Below are 18244 nucleotides of genomic sequence, written 5' to 3' on the forward strand. Positions count from 1 at the left end.
CCCCAACACCACCCCGACGAGCCACAAGACAGCCCACGAGCTTTTCTGCTTCTTGTTCTTAGCCCCTCTACCCCTCCTTTCTTTGGCTCAAACATTCAATACACAGTAAGCATTTATACAAGCACCAACTTCTCAGAAGGTTTTTGTACATGTTAAGATGCATGTTGAGCAGCTCAATCACTAATAGCCTCCAACGCGCTTAAATTGCCATACTGCGTCTCTTCTTCAGATTTCCTGCCTCAGGATTTCCTTTCCTCATCATAGCCACGAATTCATCGTAGTTTATTCTACCATCCTACCAAAAAAAAGTGTTTGTATGTTAGGCTAATTTATACATTCCAAACAAAACAAAATAGTTGATGAACTTTTTATTTTACTTACATTATCACTATCCACTTCAGAAACTATTTCCTTAATGTCCCTTCCATCATGCATGCCAAACTCTTGTAAAGCTTGTTCGAGTTCTTCCATTGTAATGTACCTGAGATAACATAAAAATTTAGAAGGAAATAATGTATCATTTCTTGTAAACATGATCAAATTTCCTTTCAATATGATCATGAATATATTAACTGCTAAGAACAAGGCCTAACAATGTCAAATGTTATATCATTACCCGCTGTTATCTTTGTCAAAGTACTGGAACGCGGTATACAAGTGCTCTTCTCTGTCCATTCTGTTCATGTGCATTGTCGCGGTGATAAACTCCTCATAGTCTATAGTTCCATTTCCATCTGCATCCGCCTGTTGATTCAATAAACATTAAGTCATTTCCTCATTTTTAAGAGAAAGTTAGTATATGCACGAGTTTAGAGCAAAACAATACTCACAGCTTCCATCAACTGCTTGACCTCATACTCGGATAGCTTAGTCCCTTGCTTTTGCATGCCTTGCTTTAGCTCTTCGAGAGTTATACTCCCGCTGTTGTCAGCATCCATGCTCTTAAACATCTCTTTAAGTCCCATGATTTCTTCCTCCGATAAACATCCAGCAATAACCTATATCATTACACATCTTTTTCAGTCCCTATAATTTCTCAAGAACTAGCTATGATAACATTTCCAATTGAAAATTTATCAGAACTAAACTTTTCTTCCTGGTATTTGGAAATTGACTATGGAAAACTGAAACTATGTTTTAGCAAAGTTTGGTTTTCACATTAAAATTTTCATCATGTAAAAAAAAAAAAATGTTCAGGAGAATGTACTGACCCTTAGAGCAACTTTCTTGAACTTGTTCATTGCTCTGAACTGTTTCAACCTATCAAGGACCGCGTTGTCAAGAGGAGTATCAGGAGCTTCTCCATCCTCCTTAATCCACGGATGATCTAACGAAGAAAACCCCATAATTTGTTAGGAAGAACTATGTAAAATCCTACATGAAACATAATAGTGCAAGGCAACTAATATATGAAGAGATCAATTTTGAGAAATTACAAAAGACTATTTCCTAGCAACTTACTGAGAACTTGATAAGCTGTAAGCCTTTGTTTTGGATCGGCGTTCAACATCCTCCTAACAAGATCTTTTGCTTGAGATGAAATTGATGGCCATGGATCAGTTGTGAAGTCGATATGAGCCCTTAAGATAGCATTGAATATACCATGTTCGGTTTCTAGTAAAAGCAGAACATTCACATTTCAATCCATTCTTCTAATGGCACATAAAAAAGGGGTAAAAAAGAAAATATATAGGTAAAATTACCAGCCCAAAAGGGAGGAACACCACATAATAAAATGTATAACATGACCCCAACACTCCATATATCAACTTCTGGTCCATATTTTCGCTTCAACACTTCTGGTGCAATGTAGTACGCGCTCCCCACAATGTCTTTGAATGTATCACCTGTCGAAAACACAACATAATGTAAGAAAAAAAATGTAGAAACATTTTTGTAGTCATTGTTATCTTTCTAGATAGAGCAAAGTCATGATCATCAAGATTCATTTACCTGACTTGTAAAAGACAGAAAGACCGAAATCTGTGGCCTTAAGAGGGGAATTCTCATCCTTATTCAAGAGGAGGAAATTCTCAGGTTTCAGATCACGATGAATGACACCCATAGAATGGCAAGTATGCACGATTTGAACGATGGTCCTAAGCAACGAAGCAGCAGCACGTTCAGTGAAGTGACCCTTGGCAATGATGCGATCAAACAACTCCCCACCGGCACAAAGCTCCATCACCAAATGCACCGAATGCTTGTCCTCATACACGCCTTTAAGCTCCACAATGTTAGGTTGACCTGTTAGGTGATGCATGATCTGAACTTCTCTCCTAACATCATCAATATCCTCCTTATTCACCAGCTTTCTCTTGGCAATGGTCTTACATGCAAATAGCTCACCCGTTTGCCTGTGGGTAATCAAATGGGTCACCCCAAATTGCCCTCGGCCTAGCTCCTTACCAAAGCTATACGTGGACTTGACATCCTCCATAGGCCGGCCTAAGACAGGCCCGACTTGGATAGGCTTGGAGTGCTTGTTGTAGGAAGATGTAGGAACAGACGGCTTAGTGGAAGCCTCCGTCTTATGGGGGCTATGGTTATTAGCAGCATTGTTATTATTGCCGGAGGTGGAGGTAACACCCTTTTGATTATCCAAGGGTTCGGTAGGGGCTGCGTTGCCTCGAGGGCAACAATTGCCCATGGAAGAAAGGCAGAGATAACAAAGGAATATCGGATGCTTAGGAATAAGATGGGGGGCTGCTTTTCTTTCTTAGTCTTTTCTTTGGGGGGGGCAGGGGGTAAGAGAATCAAAGGAAAACTGGGTTTTTTGAAGGGAGAAGTTGAAAGATTAGAGGATGAAAGAGGAGAGAGAAAGCGTGGCGAAAGAATAAGGGAAGATACAGGTTGGATTCAAGGAAATTTTGCAAGGAAGAAAGAAGGGGTTGATGCTGAGGAATTGTAGGAGAAAATAAGCAAATTTTTAATTTTTTCAGAAAAAAAGCCCCTTAAATTTTGGTTGAGGAGGATTTCGCGGGAATCTAACTGTTTTTTGCATGTATTTTTTTTTTCCCCTCCAGATATCAACATCTATGTAATCTTTAAGCTTTTATTTTACTCATTTAATTTCTTTTCTCTATTTTGGGACATACATAGTTTTGTACCCAGATAAATACTCTGTAATTAACAATTTACGTTACTACCGCAAATTATTGGACAGTTTAAAATCATTTCTCATAAAATAAATTATTCAAATAAGAATTCATTGACATTACAACTCCATCAAAATAAGAGTTCACAAATAAACTATGGCGCCTATTTTGGAAACTCTTGATGGTAAGGGGAAAAGGACATGGAAGTCCAAAACAAAATTCGCGGTTTCTTTGGTTGTGATACTGCTACCTCTTAGTTTCCTAATAGGTTGGAATTGAAGGATCCACATTCACAGCGTAAGAATGAATACCTCCAGCTACATTGAACACTCTCTTGAAACCCTGAACAAGAGATTATTCATATCAGCAAAGAATACATTAATTAAAACTTTTCTAAAGCTTACAATCAAAGATACAAACAGGAGTAAAAATGAAAAGATCCAGTAATCCTCATAACTACTTAAACTCAAGATCTCAATTAGATACAACTCCATAATCAATAGCAATAAGTATAAAGAAAAAGCCCAAAAAACCGTGACAAAACAAAAAAAAATGGTAGTTGAGAGTACAAGCACCAATTTCACTAAAACAAGTTAACAAGAGGAAAACAAGCATAGGCCGCAACATGCTTAAGGACTATAAAAATTAAACCGCAGCATCACTCGAGAATTACATAAAATTAGCCTATCATATATATCCATTAAAAAATGAGTGCCTTATAATGAGTTATTTTCATGGATTTGAAATTGCATTGGTATCAAAGTTTAAACAGATAAGTAATGAAACATTGATATAATAAGTGACAAATAATATAAAATTAAAATAATTGCTCCCGTAAAGTAGATAGAAGAGTCAAAATGAAGGGAGTAGCAAATAAAACTAATCAAAGAGAAATTTACCTGTGACTGCAGCCATCTGGCAACTTGCATTGATCGCATCCCATGGTGACACTGGATCCAATTAATAAGTGTTAGTGCATTAGGCGCAGATAAAATTAAAATTTAAGACTTGTACTTGTGACTGAAATAGACCACTGACCATAACATAAGTATCATTGTTAGGATCAAACTTGGTTGTAATCTCGGGTCCCCAAGTTCCAAATTGTTGAAGAGGAAGAACCTGAAAACTTGGTAAAGATGCTTTGGCACTGCACACATTATATCAAAGTTGTAGATGAATTTAAAAGTTCAAAGATCAGATCATTGTGCATACAAACACCCAATAGAAGCTTAAAGAGTGATTTTTAAAGGAACAAAGCCTACAAAGTTTTAGCACAAAGTATCAGTTTTTCAAGTAAATGGAAGAAAAGGATTTTAATTCTAAGATGTCAAAGTTACAAGTTGCAAGCAATGCTATCACCAGTTCTCATACTTCTCAAAACAGCAATTAACAGATAATTTAGAGCACTAAGCATTAATACTGCTCCGTGTTGACAATATATCTTCTCTTACCTTGAGTGACAATAAAATATAGTGGCATTCAGAAAGCTGCTTTGTCATGAGATCCTAAATGGCATAGACTAAGGATCCTGTTTATAAACTACAAGGTCTACAACCATCCCGATAGACAAAACCATTCCTAAAAACAGTTTTACTCTGTGACTAGATCTATTTTCTGAACTTACAAGCTCAATTCAAGATTCCCATTACCCAAACTCCTGAAAAGAAGTTTCAAACAATCAAACCACAAGCTCAACTTTTAAATTTCAACACACGACTGCCTCACATTTTTCAGAGACCAAGTATATATATGTTTGTGTGTCACCAACATCATAAACTCAGAATCGTATGAAACCAAAGCATTGTCTATGACGAAGTTTATTGGGTAAAATAAATATGGAAAAATAACTCAGGGACCAAGAGATATTGATCAGACTGTAATACATAAAACCATCAAAAAGTGCAGCAGAAAAAGACATACATTTCTTCTGGCTCTCGAACATCGATCAGCTGTACTGTTTCTGTGAAGTTGGGATCTTGCAATCTCTCATGCAACTCACTTGGTTGAACTTCACCAAGCAACGATCCTTCCCTAAAGTAATTGCATATAAAAAGGTACAGAATCAAGTAAATCAGTAACTTTTCAGAGCTCAAAAAGAGGTAATATCTTCAATGAACTTACCTCTCGGATACAACTTGCAGCAAGTGCCATCCAAACTTGGTTTTACACCGTACAACCTTGTTTAATGGTGCAGAAAATGCAGCCTCTTCAAATTCTGGTACCTAGTAAGAGGAGGATGATTCAAATCAGCTTTCATTCGGAAACATAAATACTTAAATAGCTTTCTCTTCACAAAAACATTCAGAAACATAAAAAGCTTTTTCCAAATAAATCATTTGCTAGGAATTAGCTCAGATCAGAGAGATTAGGAAGATGATCAAGCAGAAAAAAATAGCTAAGTACCAGATATTTGTATTGATGATCAGAGTGATAAAACAATACAATCACTCTTCATTCGAGAGGAAGAGCAGCTCCCCAAAACTAAGCAAAGCTTAACAATATTTTCAGCATGATCATTATTCCTCCTAATGAGGCCTATTTATAGAAAAAGTCTCATAACTAACTCTAACTTATTCCTCAAGACACTACTAATAGGCTCTGACTAATGTGCCCCTCCCTCAAATATTGATTCCTTGCATCATTTGGAAACATGATAAGTTTTCTGTATACAGAAAAGTATCAATTGCTTCCAAACAACATAGGGTATTAAGGGAGGTGAAGAACAGTTATAAACTGATAATATAGGGGTCAAATTTCTTAAGCAATATCCATAACAGCAACTTATCTGATAGCTTTGCAAGAAACAAGTGCCTAAACAATCAGCATACCATTTGTCCTTTTCTAACCCAACCAAGCACTCCACCCTCTTCTTTTGACGGACAAATAGAGTACTCCACAGCAAGATCACTTAAATCCTCCCCTAGCATTTGACAACAGAAATTAGCATAAACCCATCAATCATATCCACATACACAATCACTTGATAACAATTTCAGCAAAAGCATACCTCCTGCAACCCTTTTTTGAAGTTCCACTAAAAGGTTAAGGTCATTTTCTTTGACAAGCAAGTGCTGCACCAATAGTTCCCTATCACCACCAGAGCTACTTCCAGTTGTAAATGCTGTTAAATGCATTCAAAATCATCATCATCAAATCAATTCACATTACATCACATAAACTAGACTGTGTATCAAAAGCAGGATCCGATTAATAATATGTAACTCCATCACCAACATTCATCTTCATCATTACTTGTATCACCTCAAGTACTAATGTTGGATACTCTATAGTCAATACTCAGACATGGATATGAAGATGGACATTGACACAGAAAAGGGAAGTGGGGAAGATGATGAAAATGCGAAGGAAGGTAGATGATGATGATGAGAGTAAGATACCCTGCTCAACATTTCGTCTGCGTTTTCTGCTGCTCAAATTTTGATGGTTTTCTTCTTTTGTTGTCTTGCAATGCAATAGAGGAAGAGAAGGAGTAAAGGGATGTAATTATGCTAACTAGCCGAGGGGAGACTGAGCTAGGGTAGCTTGGGTTCGACTCGCAATACTTTATTTAAACTCGAGCTAAGTCTCATTTAAGACGGGGTTTGATGATTATGATATTTTGACTCGAGTATCATACACGTATTAGCTCTTAATCGTTGCAGTCAACAATGATCAAGTTGATATAAAGTATGTTTAAGTGAATTAAGGGTTATTGTAACTGTAAAACTAGAAGGACCATTCGAAAGATTGTTGTAGGTCTTAGTGGTTATTGTGGCATCTATCAATCTATCATCATTCATCATTCATCAATTGCCTTCTTTGGGTACATGTTTTTTAAAGTGGTCAAAACAGTCAAAAGTGGGAAGAAGAGAAATGCCTTGTTTAGATAAACAAAAATACATCATCTAAAGATTCAATTCTCACTTATGGTGCGAAATTGGGATATGCCATATGCATTTAAAATTAAAGACTAGTTACTTCATAACATAGAATACATCACAATGAAGTGAAAAAAAGAATTGTATAGCTCGCTCATTAGCATGGAAATTAACAGTGCTAGGAACAATACCATGTAACATACTCCGTACAATTTAGGAGTCCAATTCCAACAAGGAAATATCAACAAAGCTGCATCATCCTTCAGGCACAACTATGTTGAGAATTTTCGCTTATTTGCAACTGCATGCTTTAGTTGCATAATTCTCTGTGCCAAATGTTGCTTACCTTCTCTATTCAACCCAAAAAATACAGTCCGAAAATTAACAGTGCTAGGAACAATACCATCATCCAACATTTCAGATAACAACTGCATTGCGACTTCAGACTTTTCCATCTCACAATAACTCGTGATCAACATAGAGTATGCTTTGAAATCTGGAAGTGGTCCTTTTAGTCTCATACGAAGGAACAATTTTCGAGCATCTTCAAAATTTTGTGAGTTGATATACCCACTTAGCAATGCAGTATAGGTAACGACGGTAGGATAGCAGCCTTCTTGCCACATTGTCTTAAAAATATCCAATGCTCTTTCCATCTGCTTTTCCTTGCAGAAATGTACAATTAATGATGTATAAACATGAACGGTTGGATGAATGCCTACCTGTTTCATAGAATCTATTTTGGCCAATGCCTCATCTAATTGTCCGCTTTGTAAGAGACCATGAACTAGGCTCCCATAGATGTAACGGTCAAGTGTAGAGCGCTCTTCTTTGACATCATTTGCTAGAGCTAAAGCTTCTTCTACTTTCCCACACCGAAAAAGAGCCCTGATAAGCAAGGAATAGCTCAAAGGCTTAGTATAACCAACCTTCTGGATATATTCCATACACTTCTTCGCATCTTCCAATTTACCTGATTGACAAAAACAATTGAAGCAAACTTCAACCAATTCTTTATCTGGAACTAACCCTGTGTTAATCATCTCCTTGAACAGGTTTATGGCTTCGTCCAACTTCCTACCCTTTCTTCCACAGAGTGACAAAAGCAAGTACTTGTATGTACTTGCTGTTGGCTTCAAACCACTAGCTTTCATATCATTGAAGTTCATTAATGCAATATTAGTCAGGCCCACTCGACCATATAGCAATATCATGATTGTCCATGTATCAGGTGTTACCAAGCAACCGTTTCTTTGCATTTCAAAGAAGAGATCTCTCATGTGTTTAAAATCTTTTCCTTTACCAGCTATTTTCATTGCCACGTTGTAAGAATCTGTTGAGTGTCTGTAACCAGGCTGATTTCGAACCCATGAGAAAAATTGTAGGGCAGCATAACCATATTGACTGCAAATGCGTAGGATCTCAGTCACAAGATCTGGTGTATAACAAATTTGGAACTCCTCCAAAGCTTTTTGCATATCATACCAACCCTTTGGTGATGACAAAATGGCACAGATTTTATGCAGATCTTTGCTATTGAAAGATTGTGGTAAAGGCTCTAACAACAGAGAGTCTCCATTTTGCTCAATGTTGTTTGACTCCAGATTATGCACCTTCGTCTCAGAAAATTCAACAGTTTTAGATGGTTCAACTGCTTCATAGTAATCCCCCCAACATTTTAGCATCTTCTTCACCTCTTCTGCTTTCTTAGTTTCCCTTTTCCTCTCCAAATAAGATATGACGCAATGGGAAATTTCCTTACTAATCTTAATTTTATTATCCTGCATTTGATACAAAACATTGATCATTTCATCAGTCTTTGAATTCCTACAGAGCTCCTGGATGATTACTAAGTAACATTTTTGTGTGGCCTTAATTCCTTCCTCCTCCATACTTTCGAATAGTTTCCAAGCAGCAGAAATAGAGTCGTTGCGTACATGACCTGCAATTATCGCAGTGTAAGCCACAGAATCCAGCTTCACGCCTCTATCCAGCATCTCATTATAAAGAGCACATCCCTTCTCATATTCGTTCAAGCTAAAGAAATGCTGCATCAACATTGTGTAAGTTGAAGTCAAGGGTGTAATACCAGCATCCTTCAACCCCTGAAACATATCCAAAGCCCTAGCAAAATCATTTTTTCTCAAGTACCCATTAATCAAAGCTTCATAAACCACCTCATTAACAACATTTCTTTTCTTCATAATATCAACAATCTCCAAAGCATCATCCATCCTACGAGCCTTACAAAGTCCCTTCACCAAGATATCAAAATACTCAGAGCTTAACGTCAAATTCTTAGTCTTAAGATCACGAATCAACTCTAAAGCTTCTCTTATGCGTTCTGACATACAGAAGCTCTTTAAGACAAAGAAGTAGACATTCTGATCCGGAATCTGAGAGACATTAATCATGTCATTTGCAACTAAGTAAACCCCATCAATATCTCCACAACCAGCAAGACAATTGAGCAGCATTGTATACTGTCTAATATCAGGCCTATAATCCTTTTGGACCATCTCTTTGTAAAACTCCAACGCAATTTCACCTTTCCTAGATTGACAAAGTACGCGAATCAACCATCCGTAAGCTTCAGCATCAGGTTCAACACCCAATTTCTTCATTTTTTCAAAGATCAACAAGGCCTTCCCAATCAACTTTGCCTTTCCATAATGCATTAATTGGATGGTCCAAGTCCTAATGTCTTTCTCACAACCAAAACTCTCCATTTCCTCAACCAACCTCTCAACTAACTCGAACTCTTTAGCTTCCCCTGCTAGATACAACATAGTATTGTAACTTTCAGTTGTAAGCCAACTCCCATTCTTCAACTTCACCCAACTGAAAAACCTGTTAGCCAAATGTGGGACTTTAAAGCACCTCTTTAACACGTTTACAACAACATCGGAACTAAATTCACAGCCCGAATCATCCAACCGTTGTTCCATTGAAATCCCAACATTACCCTGCCTTACAATCTCTGTTATCTTCTGTACAACAAAACTGTTATCATCATTTCCAGTCAAGTTTCCTACTTTATCACTATTAACAAACACTTCTTCACTTTTACCCTCAATTTTCTCTTGGGCATTTTCACAAACACCTTGTGTGCAATCCCCATTTCCAGAAAAATCTACAGGAATTGCAACAGGGACAAAAACCCCAGATGGAATTTTACTAAGAGCAAGATTTCCAGTTCCCAATATCTCAGTAATTTCACTAAACAAAGAATCATGATCATCTTTTTTCATTAATGTTTGATTCTTATGTCTAGGTTTCTGGGTATTTGGAGATTTTGATTGGGTTTTTTCTCTTTGAAATTGTTGAAAATTGGAGGTATATTTGAGAGTTGCGTGATTGCGCTAATTTGTTGAATTGAGATACGCGGGTAATTGACATCTCTTCTTGATTAAAAACCAAAATTAAAAATCCAACCACTGTATATATAAAAACTAGTGTGAAGAAGAGTTTGAGATGTACTCAAAGGCTCAAAGCGCAAGCTAGTTAGCTACACAAGAGTTGGCCACAGATTGGCTAGGCCGAGTCGGGCTGGATAAGCTCACGTGCTGTGTCAGCAAATCTCATGCTCAATTGTGTTGTGCTAAAAAAAAAAAAATGACATGCTTAGCTCGTGTCAATTTATCATAAGTGTGAAACTCATGCACGAACAATCTGCTAATGAGATATCCTAATCTTGTACGATGTCGATTATGTACATTTAAGTTATTAGGGTAGAAAAAATTTGTAATGTACGCATGATAATGAAATATGTCGTACCATATATATAAAAAGCCAAAAAAGCTTAGTTAGAATTTCTTCTCTTTATTTGTTCCATTTAATAAAGAGAAAATTTGACCATGATTAATCGTTTATATACATAGTATATAAGAAAAATATATACCAAGGATATATAATATATATATACTTGTGTAATAATCAATGGTTGTACATAATTAAAGATATAATTAATAGAATATATGCATTAAAACGATGTAAATAAAAATTAAATAAGACAACATTAAGGAACAACAGGGTAAATTCCTACAATTTTGGGGACAGAAACAACAATAGAAAAGATCAAAAACGGAAAAAATTTATATTCCCGCTTGTCAAGCAAACACACAGATCAACATCACCAAATTTAGACAGAAAGATTTCTAATATCATTGATGACATGAAACCAATGTACAAATTCTTCTTCTTCTTCGCGCTTTGCCATGGAAGGCCGTGGTAAAGTAAGTAAATTCCATCAACAAATGTACAAATACCAACATGTTTTTCATCATTCTTCCTCTTCCTTGCGTTCCTTCCATTTAATTCTTCAAGTTTCATGATCTTCGTGTACTATGTTTATGAAACTGTTTGATTGTCTATTCCTGTGATGTCTTGCAACTCTTATTATAGCTGATGAATGGTTGAATATGTCATGTATAGCTAATTATGTGTCGGGTTGTAGAATCGAGTATGCATATGCCCTGCCTATTTCAGAGTAGAAAATGTTAACCCGAACCAACCAAAATCAGAATGATTTACTCAGGCTGTACACCCGGCTGACATAATGAAAACTCAAATCAGGTGTAAATCTGCCCGGTCAGGTTGCGCCATACATAATCATCTTGAATGGGAAATCATCCATCTCTAATATGCATGAATAAGCTTATGCTTCATATGACATGTCGTCATGATATAAGAAATAGATACCTGTTCTGTTTATAACAGCTAATCTGAATTTCATGGTTTTAGAATGTATTAAGTATTAACCATTACAAAGTCCCACTTTACTAGTTAATGAACATATTTTACAAGATGAATTATGATGCATTACAAATTTACAATACACTTAATAACATTACCTTAAAAAAAATTTCCCCACTAACTAAACAAATGAAACATGCAGGAAAAGGAGTGGAAATCAGTCCCTCAGTTCGGAGCCTGGGATCAAAAAGGAGAAATAAGTCCTAACTATTCCATGGTCTTTGGCCAAGCACGAGCTCACCGAAAACAAGCCAAGATGGATGTTAAGCATGTTGGCCTAAAAAATGAACCGATCTTTAAAGCTCCACCGAATCCTCATGTCCATCACCACCACGATCACCAACATACACACCAAGATGATTCTACATCCATGGTAACTCTCTCATCCAAACATATAAATTGTGCAAGGTTTCACAGAAATTTTATTGCTGCAGCAGCAGTAACATTACTGACATAGGATTGGCTGGTTGGGTAGTAAGCTGATCAAGTAAGCTCAGCCAAGCCTGATTTTACAGGGCTTGGCCACTGTTTTCAAGCTCAAATTCTGGCTGGGCTCAAAAACCAGCTGGCCGTTTAGGAGCCTGTCCTGACCCGACTCATGATCAACTATTAGAGGAAATAGATTTGTACTTGATTTTGATATTGATCAATAGTGTCCTTAGATCAATACAAAAATCAAGTATGATCATGAAGTGTAAATTGCATTTCCCAATCTGATACTTGGAATACTATTTTTTTGCAGAAGAAAAACAAAATTATGGCGTACTGTTGCATAATGCCTTACTAAGAAGAAGAATCACTGCTGCAATTATTGTCAAATTCATGTAAAATCATAGCTACTATAAGGTGATTAAAAGCAAGACATCTGTTATATGAATCAGTAAATAATATTTTTATGCAACTGAAAATCAAGGCTTGGTCAATTTTTGTCTAACTAAATTTTGTTTATTTAGAAAAGTTCAGAAAAACTAAAATGCATATGAGGTTTGTGTAACACCACAGGAACCTTTTTTTTTTCCATGTATGATCCAAAAATTTTAACAATGATGTGCATTGTTCATACTTAATTCAGTTCAAGTAACTGATGCAAGTGAAATAAAGGCGAAACTTTCTGTACAAAGTATTTACAGTTTTAAGTTGAAGATCTGGATCGTTTTACCGGAGCTTGGAGAGAAGAGAGGTAATTGCTATCTGCTTTTTCAATACCGTCAAAAACATAACTGAAAGGAGGCATCTCTACATATTTTCCAGAACCTGGGAAGGCTTTCAGCTCCCCATTCTTCCAGACAATCTTTCCTCCCGCAATAGTCACTTCAACCTTTCCCTAAAAAAAAGGCAAACACGACAGGAAAAGGCTCAGAAAATACAAGGTTTTTATACATAACACTTATTCCATCCCTATATAATAGTCCATATTTCAATGAGTTTAACTTTTACATCACTATACCAATGTAGTCTTTGTTTAAAATTTTGAGATGTGCATCATTTAGTGTAGTATGGGAAGTTCAAATTTTAACTCACTAGATCCAGATGATAGACTTTTGAATTGGGGCAGACAAATAAAATAGTGGTAAACAGAGGGACAGCCGAAGCAATATAAAGATAAATTGTTTCTGATTGTGAATTGGTTCTCAATATCCGTACAATAGTATAGAAAACATAAAAATAAAGATAGAAAAATTAGCAGCAGATTTACCTTGCCTGTTACCCCCTCATAGACATTTGTGTCAGTCCTATACTGATGTAGTTTTGCTGAAATTGTGAAACTTGCATTAGGATTGAGTATTATTATGTCTGCATCAGATCCTGGGAGTATTGCTCCTTTTCTCGGGTATATGTTAAAGATTTTTGCACTGCACAAAGAAACTTATCAAGAAGGACGGACAGATTAGGAACCGTAAGTTTTAAGTGTCAAAAAAATACCATTCTGTGCTTGTTATCCTAACATAATCACTGGCTGATATCTGCCCAGATTCCTGAATAAAGAAAGGCACAATCACACAAATTGAAACCTTTGAGCTTTTCTTAAGCAAAATTATATTCATGGAGGCTACAATCTTTGGCAACTTACCACCATCGTATCCCAGACTAGATGCATCCTCTCCTCAAGCCCTAAGGATGAGATAATAGCAAGAATTCACATTTGAATTATTCAATCAAATATGATTGCTGTTGGAAAAATAGATAGTATCAATATTACGCTTACCATTAACACCATTTGGAATTTTTCGGAAATCATCAATTCCGAAAGCCTTTTGTGTTGAACTAAATGTACAGTGATCGGTTCCAACTAGCTGCAACATGGTAAATTACAATGTTCATCATCTTATGTTTATACATGAATGTCTAGAATGAAAAGATGTCTTCAGCTTAACTAGGATGAGAATCATCCAAACTATAGAACAACCAACAAAATAGTCTAGATGCTAAATTGGATTTTTTTTTTTTTTTTTTGTGAAATTTCGAGTCAACATGTTCCTAAATGGCAGTTTCTTTTTTTTTTTTTTTTTCGGAATCAACATAAAATTTTCTCTTGCAATGGATGAAACCTGAAGGACTCCAGATGAAAGAGCACCCTGAAGCGCCTTAGCATGACCAGCTGCCCTAATAGGAGGACTCATGACATATCTGATCCCCATCAAAAAAAACACAGAACAAAAAATAAGTGAAAAAAAACTGGTAGTTTGATGGAACGAAAATAAAGCAGATAACAAGAGGTACGTGCTTCGATGCAATGGAGAAGTCAGGATCCCAGAGCACAGAATCATTCAGGATTAATCCAGAAACCACAGGCTCGCCGATGACTCTTTGCCCTGTAACCAAGAAGAAAGACAATAAGTAATCAGAATAAGAGGATTGTAACAATTGACAAGACCTGATCCTCAAAATAACCCTAAGCTGTGAACCTGATTTTCGTGCTTTGGCTACTTCTTCCATGGCATCAATGCTCATCACATGAACCACATATAGAGGTGTGTTTACAAAACGTGCTAGTCGAATAGCTCGAGCTGTTGCCTCTCCTTCAAGCTGAATGACCGTGAAAATTATGACAAATTAAAAAAAAAAAAAAAAAAAAAAAAAAAAAAAAAAAACTTCATTTTACTTCAGAAAAAGAATCCCAAAGATATTTGCAACCACTAGCTATAATGTGCTGGTTATACTCTCTATTCACAAATATATTAACCCATGCCTCATGGTGAAGTAGATAATGTTCTAGGAATGATGAGCTCCTAGCTTTCATAAAGATCTAAACAATATAACTTGACTCATCAGAAATAGAAAGTTGATGCACAGAATAAATCCAGGAAGGTAGATGATCAGTGAATAAGAAACAGGTGAAAGAAGTAGGTTAAAATTTGCAATTACTCAAATACAGAAATATAAACAGAAATTTGAAGTCCAAGAAACTCTTCAACTATTGAGAAAGCATTCAACAGTATGTAAATACTGAACAGATGCTAAGATGTTACCAGAGGAGGTCTTGAAAGAGCATGTCCCTCAGGACCGGTGATGCCAAGTTCTATCATTCGCTTCTGTCCTTCAAAAACAGCATCACCATTTTCTGCATGAACCATAGGCAAGGCACCCAAAGACTTGCACTTCTTGAACCCCTCAATCAAAAGCTCATCGTTTATCATGAAAGACCCCTTGTACAACATGAAGAATTTGAAAGAATTTATACCTGAAATATGCAAAGCAATTTTTATACCTAATTTTTAACTGTGAAGGATATGAACCTGAGAAACAGAAGCACTAACCTTCCTCCTTTACCATCAAATCCATCTCTTTTGAAACAACTTCATCCCATTTTGTAATTGCCATATGAAAACCATAATCCATACATGATTTTTGAGCCTTTTGTTTGTACAACTTCAAACCGGCAGTCAAGCTTCCATCAACAGGTATGACAAAGTCAATATGCATTGTCGTACCACCAGCTAATGCAGCAGCTTGACCACTAAAGAAGTCATCGATAGTCTGAGTACCCATGAACTCCATATCCAGGTGAGTGTGAGGATCAATGCCTCCTGTTAAGTGTTTAATACATGAAGTAAGCTAATGGTACACATTATTTCCTATATCATAATACAGTTTACACTACCTCCGACCCAAAATGGTAAGCCACTTTAGTTCTTAAAATAACAGGTCACATTATAAATTTAGCAAAACAAAGTTTAAACCATATTATACTTAAACCTTAAAAGAATTCCAAAGAGAAAACAGATTGGTATGGTGGAGATGTAAGAAAATAATTAGTAAAGAAAAGTTGTAGTATTTTTAGCTCATTTAAATGATCTCATATGTGGCTTATTATGTAAAAATAGGAGTGATAAGTTTGAAGTACCTGGCATGACATACTTTCCAGTTGCATCAAGCACAATGACATCATCACCCACCTGTTTGCAGAATTAAAATTTGATTTCATAGTTCAGTTTTAGATAAAGAGTACTTCAATACAGGACAACTTAAGACCAATTCTGTCACGTGGAGAGGCCTTTCCTAGCTCGTGTATTTTTTATTTTTTTTACTAGGAACTCCCCTAACACAGTGGAGAGGCATCTCATAGTTCCCACAGAGTTTCTGCACTGGTTTACTTGACACAATTGAGAGGCCATGCCTACAGATCTACGACTGTGCTTTTTTGCATGTTGTATGACGTAGCTTCTTCTTGTCTGTCAGATTGTATTAGTACTTTCGAGTGGATTTTTCCACCTCCACACTTTTGTGTCTTCTCCTCCACTTTCAAATTTCTCAATTGTTGTTCTTTGCTTGTTCTTTCAAATTACTTAAATTTACACCAATTGCTCTAACTTCTCCCTTGTGAGAATTATATGATAATCATGGATACCACGTAAGTTTCGTAACACTCTCTAGCTATGATCACTGCACTCTCTACCCCTCACTCATTACAAATGAGGATACCATGACTCATGAGACATCAACCACGGTCCATCACTACTTCTTGATATATGACAACTTTTTCCGAACATCTCAACATAGTACTATATGTAAATAAAATTTCTCAATGTAGTAATGACAGGCCAACAGACTGAACATCATGATCACTGGAAAAATTAGCACCCAATGTCCCACACTCCCACAATAAGATTGGCACACAACAAAAACAATCACAAGAACATCATTTAGGACACTAATTGGTGATTATTACAATATAATACTCCATAAATTGATAACTTTTTCTAATAAAGGGTAAAAAATGGGTTGATGATAATTACCTTAATATTGGGTTGGACAGCAATAATTAAACCATCTTCCACATAAACATCAGCAACTTCTTGATGATGAGAATTAACAACTGTTCCTCCTTTAATCAATATCTTTGATGATGACGATGAAATTTGACACCCACTTTCTCCATAATCAATTCCAGCCTCACAAAACTACCCAGAAATTAAAACCCATCAAAATTTCATATTGTAAAACATGATAATTATCTGCTAAATCATAGATTATATGAAAGTTGACAAAATTCATGAAAATTATCAAAACCCCAGGATGAATTAACAATTTTATTAGCAGAAAAATGAGGAACTTACCTGATTGGTGGCTGTTGCAGGTAGAAGAGAGAAAGTTGCAAAGAGATTCACCAAGATTAGCAACTGAGTGATCATCCTAATTTTGTTCTTGAGAAAAATTGGAATTTCTTTTAGTTATTTTGTTGAATTCATTTGATTTGATTTCAATTGAAAATGAGTAATTGACGTTGAGTGTTGAGACTTTGGTGAAAGGATTTTTGATGCTTTGTTGACGTTTTCTTTCTGGGGTTAATGAGCCAATCATATCATTGATTCCTGGAATTTGCTCCTAATTTTTTATCTATGATTTTTTTAAGTAAAAGATGGCGTTCTAGTTGATTAATTTATGAACCTGGGTTATTTATTAAATGACAAATTTGTAAATAAATAGTCAAAAATTTGCGTGGTTTATGATAGAATCGCTAACACCATTAACGATTTTACCATAATATATGCAGAGTTCATGGTCGGACCTTAAGATCTATATTAAAACGAGCAAAAATTAATTAAACACAAATATTATTTTTGCGTATATAATTCTAACTTTAGATGTGCTTAAGCGTATAAAAGATTTTGCTTTGGAGAATAGGTCATACGGAGTAGTGTCATAAGAGACATTTAACATTTTAATTCCTCATGGAATATTGGAATCAAATGGTGACAATTAACATTGAAATTAGGTTCATTGGGGTTGAAATTATTGCTGTAGTATATCCAAACTGTAATTTAAATAGTGACAATCCCTCATTTGATGAGAGTTGTTTCTTTTCATTTTTTGCTCAATTATGATTTGCAAAAATCCGAACACAAAATACTCGAATAATGTATGGTACAAAGACACAAGGCAAACAAGCAAAGTCGCAAACACCAATACTTACCCTTGAGTGCATGGCAGAACCATGCCGCCAACAAAATATGCCTGCATTTTGCAAAATGCAAGTTTCAAGATCATCAACAATTTGTAGAGGATTAGAGG

At 36.0% G+C, this 18244-nt stretch overlaps 4 protein-coding genes across 4 annotated transcripts; all 4 read right to left on the reverse strand.

Moving 5' to 3' along the window:
* Positions 1-26: 26 nt before the first annotated feature.
* Positions 27-2650, reverse strand: LOC110700981 (calcium-dependent protein kinase 17-like). Its single transcript, XM_021878546.1, has 8 exons — positions 1954-2650; positions 1704-1847; positions 1462-1614; positions 1212-1327; positions 831-998; positions 617-744; positions 382-481; positions 27-295 (listed from the first exon to the last, which is right to left on the reverse strand). Exons 1-8 carry the CDS (start codon positions 2648-2650, stop codon positions 200-202), a joined length of 1602 nt encoding a protein of 533 aa, XP_021734238.1. The 3' UTR covers positions 27-199.
* A 508-nt stretch (positions 2651-3158) lies between these two features.
* LOC110701572 (rhodanese-like/PpiC domain-containing protein 12, chloroplastic) lies at positions 3159-6232 on the reverse strand. Its single transcript, XM_021879204.1, has 7 exons — positions 6106-6232; positions 5927-6018; positions 5220-5320; positions 5019-5129; positions 4137-4245; positions 3998-4048; positions 3159-3440 (listed from the first exon to the last, which is right to left on the reverse strand). The coding sequence occupies exons 1-7, from the start codon at positions 6230-6232 to the stop codon at positions 3360-3362; spliced, it is 672 nt and encodes a 223-aa protein (XP_021734896.1). The 3' UTR covers positions 3159-3359.
* Positions 6233-7105: 873 nt separating this feature from the next.
* LOC110700984 (putative pentatricopeptide repeat-containing protein At5g06400, mitochondrial) lies at positions 7106-10489 on the reverse strand. Its single transcript, XM_021878549.1, has one exon. The coding sequence runs from the start codon at positions 10225-10227 to the stop codon at positions 7249-7251; it is 2979 nt and encodes a 992-aa protein (XP_021734241.1). The 5' UTR covers positions 10228-10489; the 3' UTR covers positions 7106-7248.
* A 2227-nt stretch (positions 10490-12716) lies between these two features.
* Positions 12717-17574, reverse strand: LOC110700985 (dihydropyrimidinase-like). The gene is made up of 13 exons (XM_021878550.1): positions 17290-17574; positions 16969-17133; positions 16077-16128; positions 15490-15759; positions 15202-15413; positions 14638-14758; positions 14457-14544; positions 14281-14359; positions 13938-14025; positions 13803-13843; positions 13655-13707; positions 13428-13584; positions 12717-13055 (listed from the first exon to the last, which is right to left on the reverse strand). The coding sequence occupies exons 1-13, from the start codon at positions 17362-17364 to the stop codon at positions 12864-12866; spliced, it is 1593 nt and encodes a 530-aa protein (XP_021734242.1). The 5' UTR covers positions 17365-17574; the 3' UTR covers positions 12717-12863.
* Between the last annotated feature and the right edge of the window lie 670 nt (positions 17575-18244).

Source organism: Chenopodium quinoa, unplaced genomic scaffold (assembly GCF_001683475.1).
Source record: "Chenopodium quinoa cultivar QQ74 unplaced genomic scaffold, ASM168347v1, whole genome shotgun sequence".
Classification (NCBI taxonomy): Eukaryota; Viridiplantae; Streptophyta; class Magnoliopsida; order Caryophyllales; family Amaranthaceae; genus Chenopodium; species Chenopodium quinoa.

What these genes read in the sequence shown, in the direction of transcription:
- LOC110701572 (XM_021879204.1), bottom strand. Translation starts at nt 6,232, where the DNA reads ATGCATTTAACAGCATTTACAACTGGAAGTAGCTCTGGTGGTGATAGG. An exon ending in TCAAAAAAGGGTTGCAGGAG is followed by an intron (nt 6,019 to 6,105) that starts GTATGCTTTTGC and finishes GTCAAATGCTAG; the next exon opens with GGGAGGATTTAAGTGATCTT. An exon ending in GGGTTAGAAAAGGACAAATG is followed by an intron (nt 5,321 to 5,926) that starts GTATGCTGATTG and finishes TCCTCTTACTAG; the next exon opens with GTACCAGAATTTGAAGAGGC.
- LOC110700981 (XM_021878546.1), bottom strand. Translation starts at nt 2,650, where the DNA reads ATGGGCAATTGTTGCCCTCGAGGCAACGCAGCCCCTACCGAACCCTTG. An exon ending in TTCTGTCTTTTACAAGTCAG is followed by an intron (nt 1,848 to 1,953) that starts GTAAATGAATCT and finishes TGTTTTCGACAG; the next exon opens with GTGATACATTCAAAGACATT. An exon ending in TCAAGAAAGTTGCTCTAAGG is followed by an intron (nt 999 to 1,211) that starts GTCAGTACATTC and finishes GTAATGATATAG; the next exon opens with GTTATTGCTGGATGTTTATC.
- LOC110700985 (XM_021878550.1), bottom strand. Translation starts at nt 17,364, where the DNA reads ATGATCACTCAGTTGCTAATCTTGGTGAATCTCTTTGCAACTTTCTCT. An exon ending in TTTGATGGTAAAGGAGGAAG is followed by an intron (nt 15,414 to 15,489) that starts GTTAGTGCTTCT and finishes TGCATATTTCAG; the next exon opens with GTATAAATTCTTTCAAATTC. An exon ending in TTTCATCTGGAGTCCTTCAG is followed by an intron (nt 14,026 to 14,280) that starts GTTTCATCCATT and finishes ACCATGTTGCAG; the next exon opens with CTAGTTGGAACCGATCACTG.
- LOC110700984 (XM_021878549.1), bottom strand. Translation starts at nt 10,227, where the DNA reads ATGAAAAAAGATGATCATGATTCTTTGTTTAGTGAAATTACTGAGATA.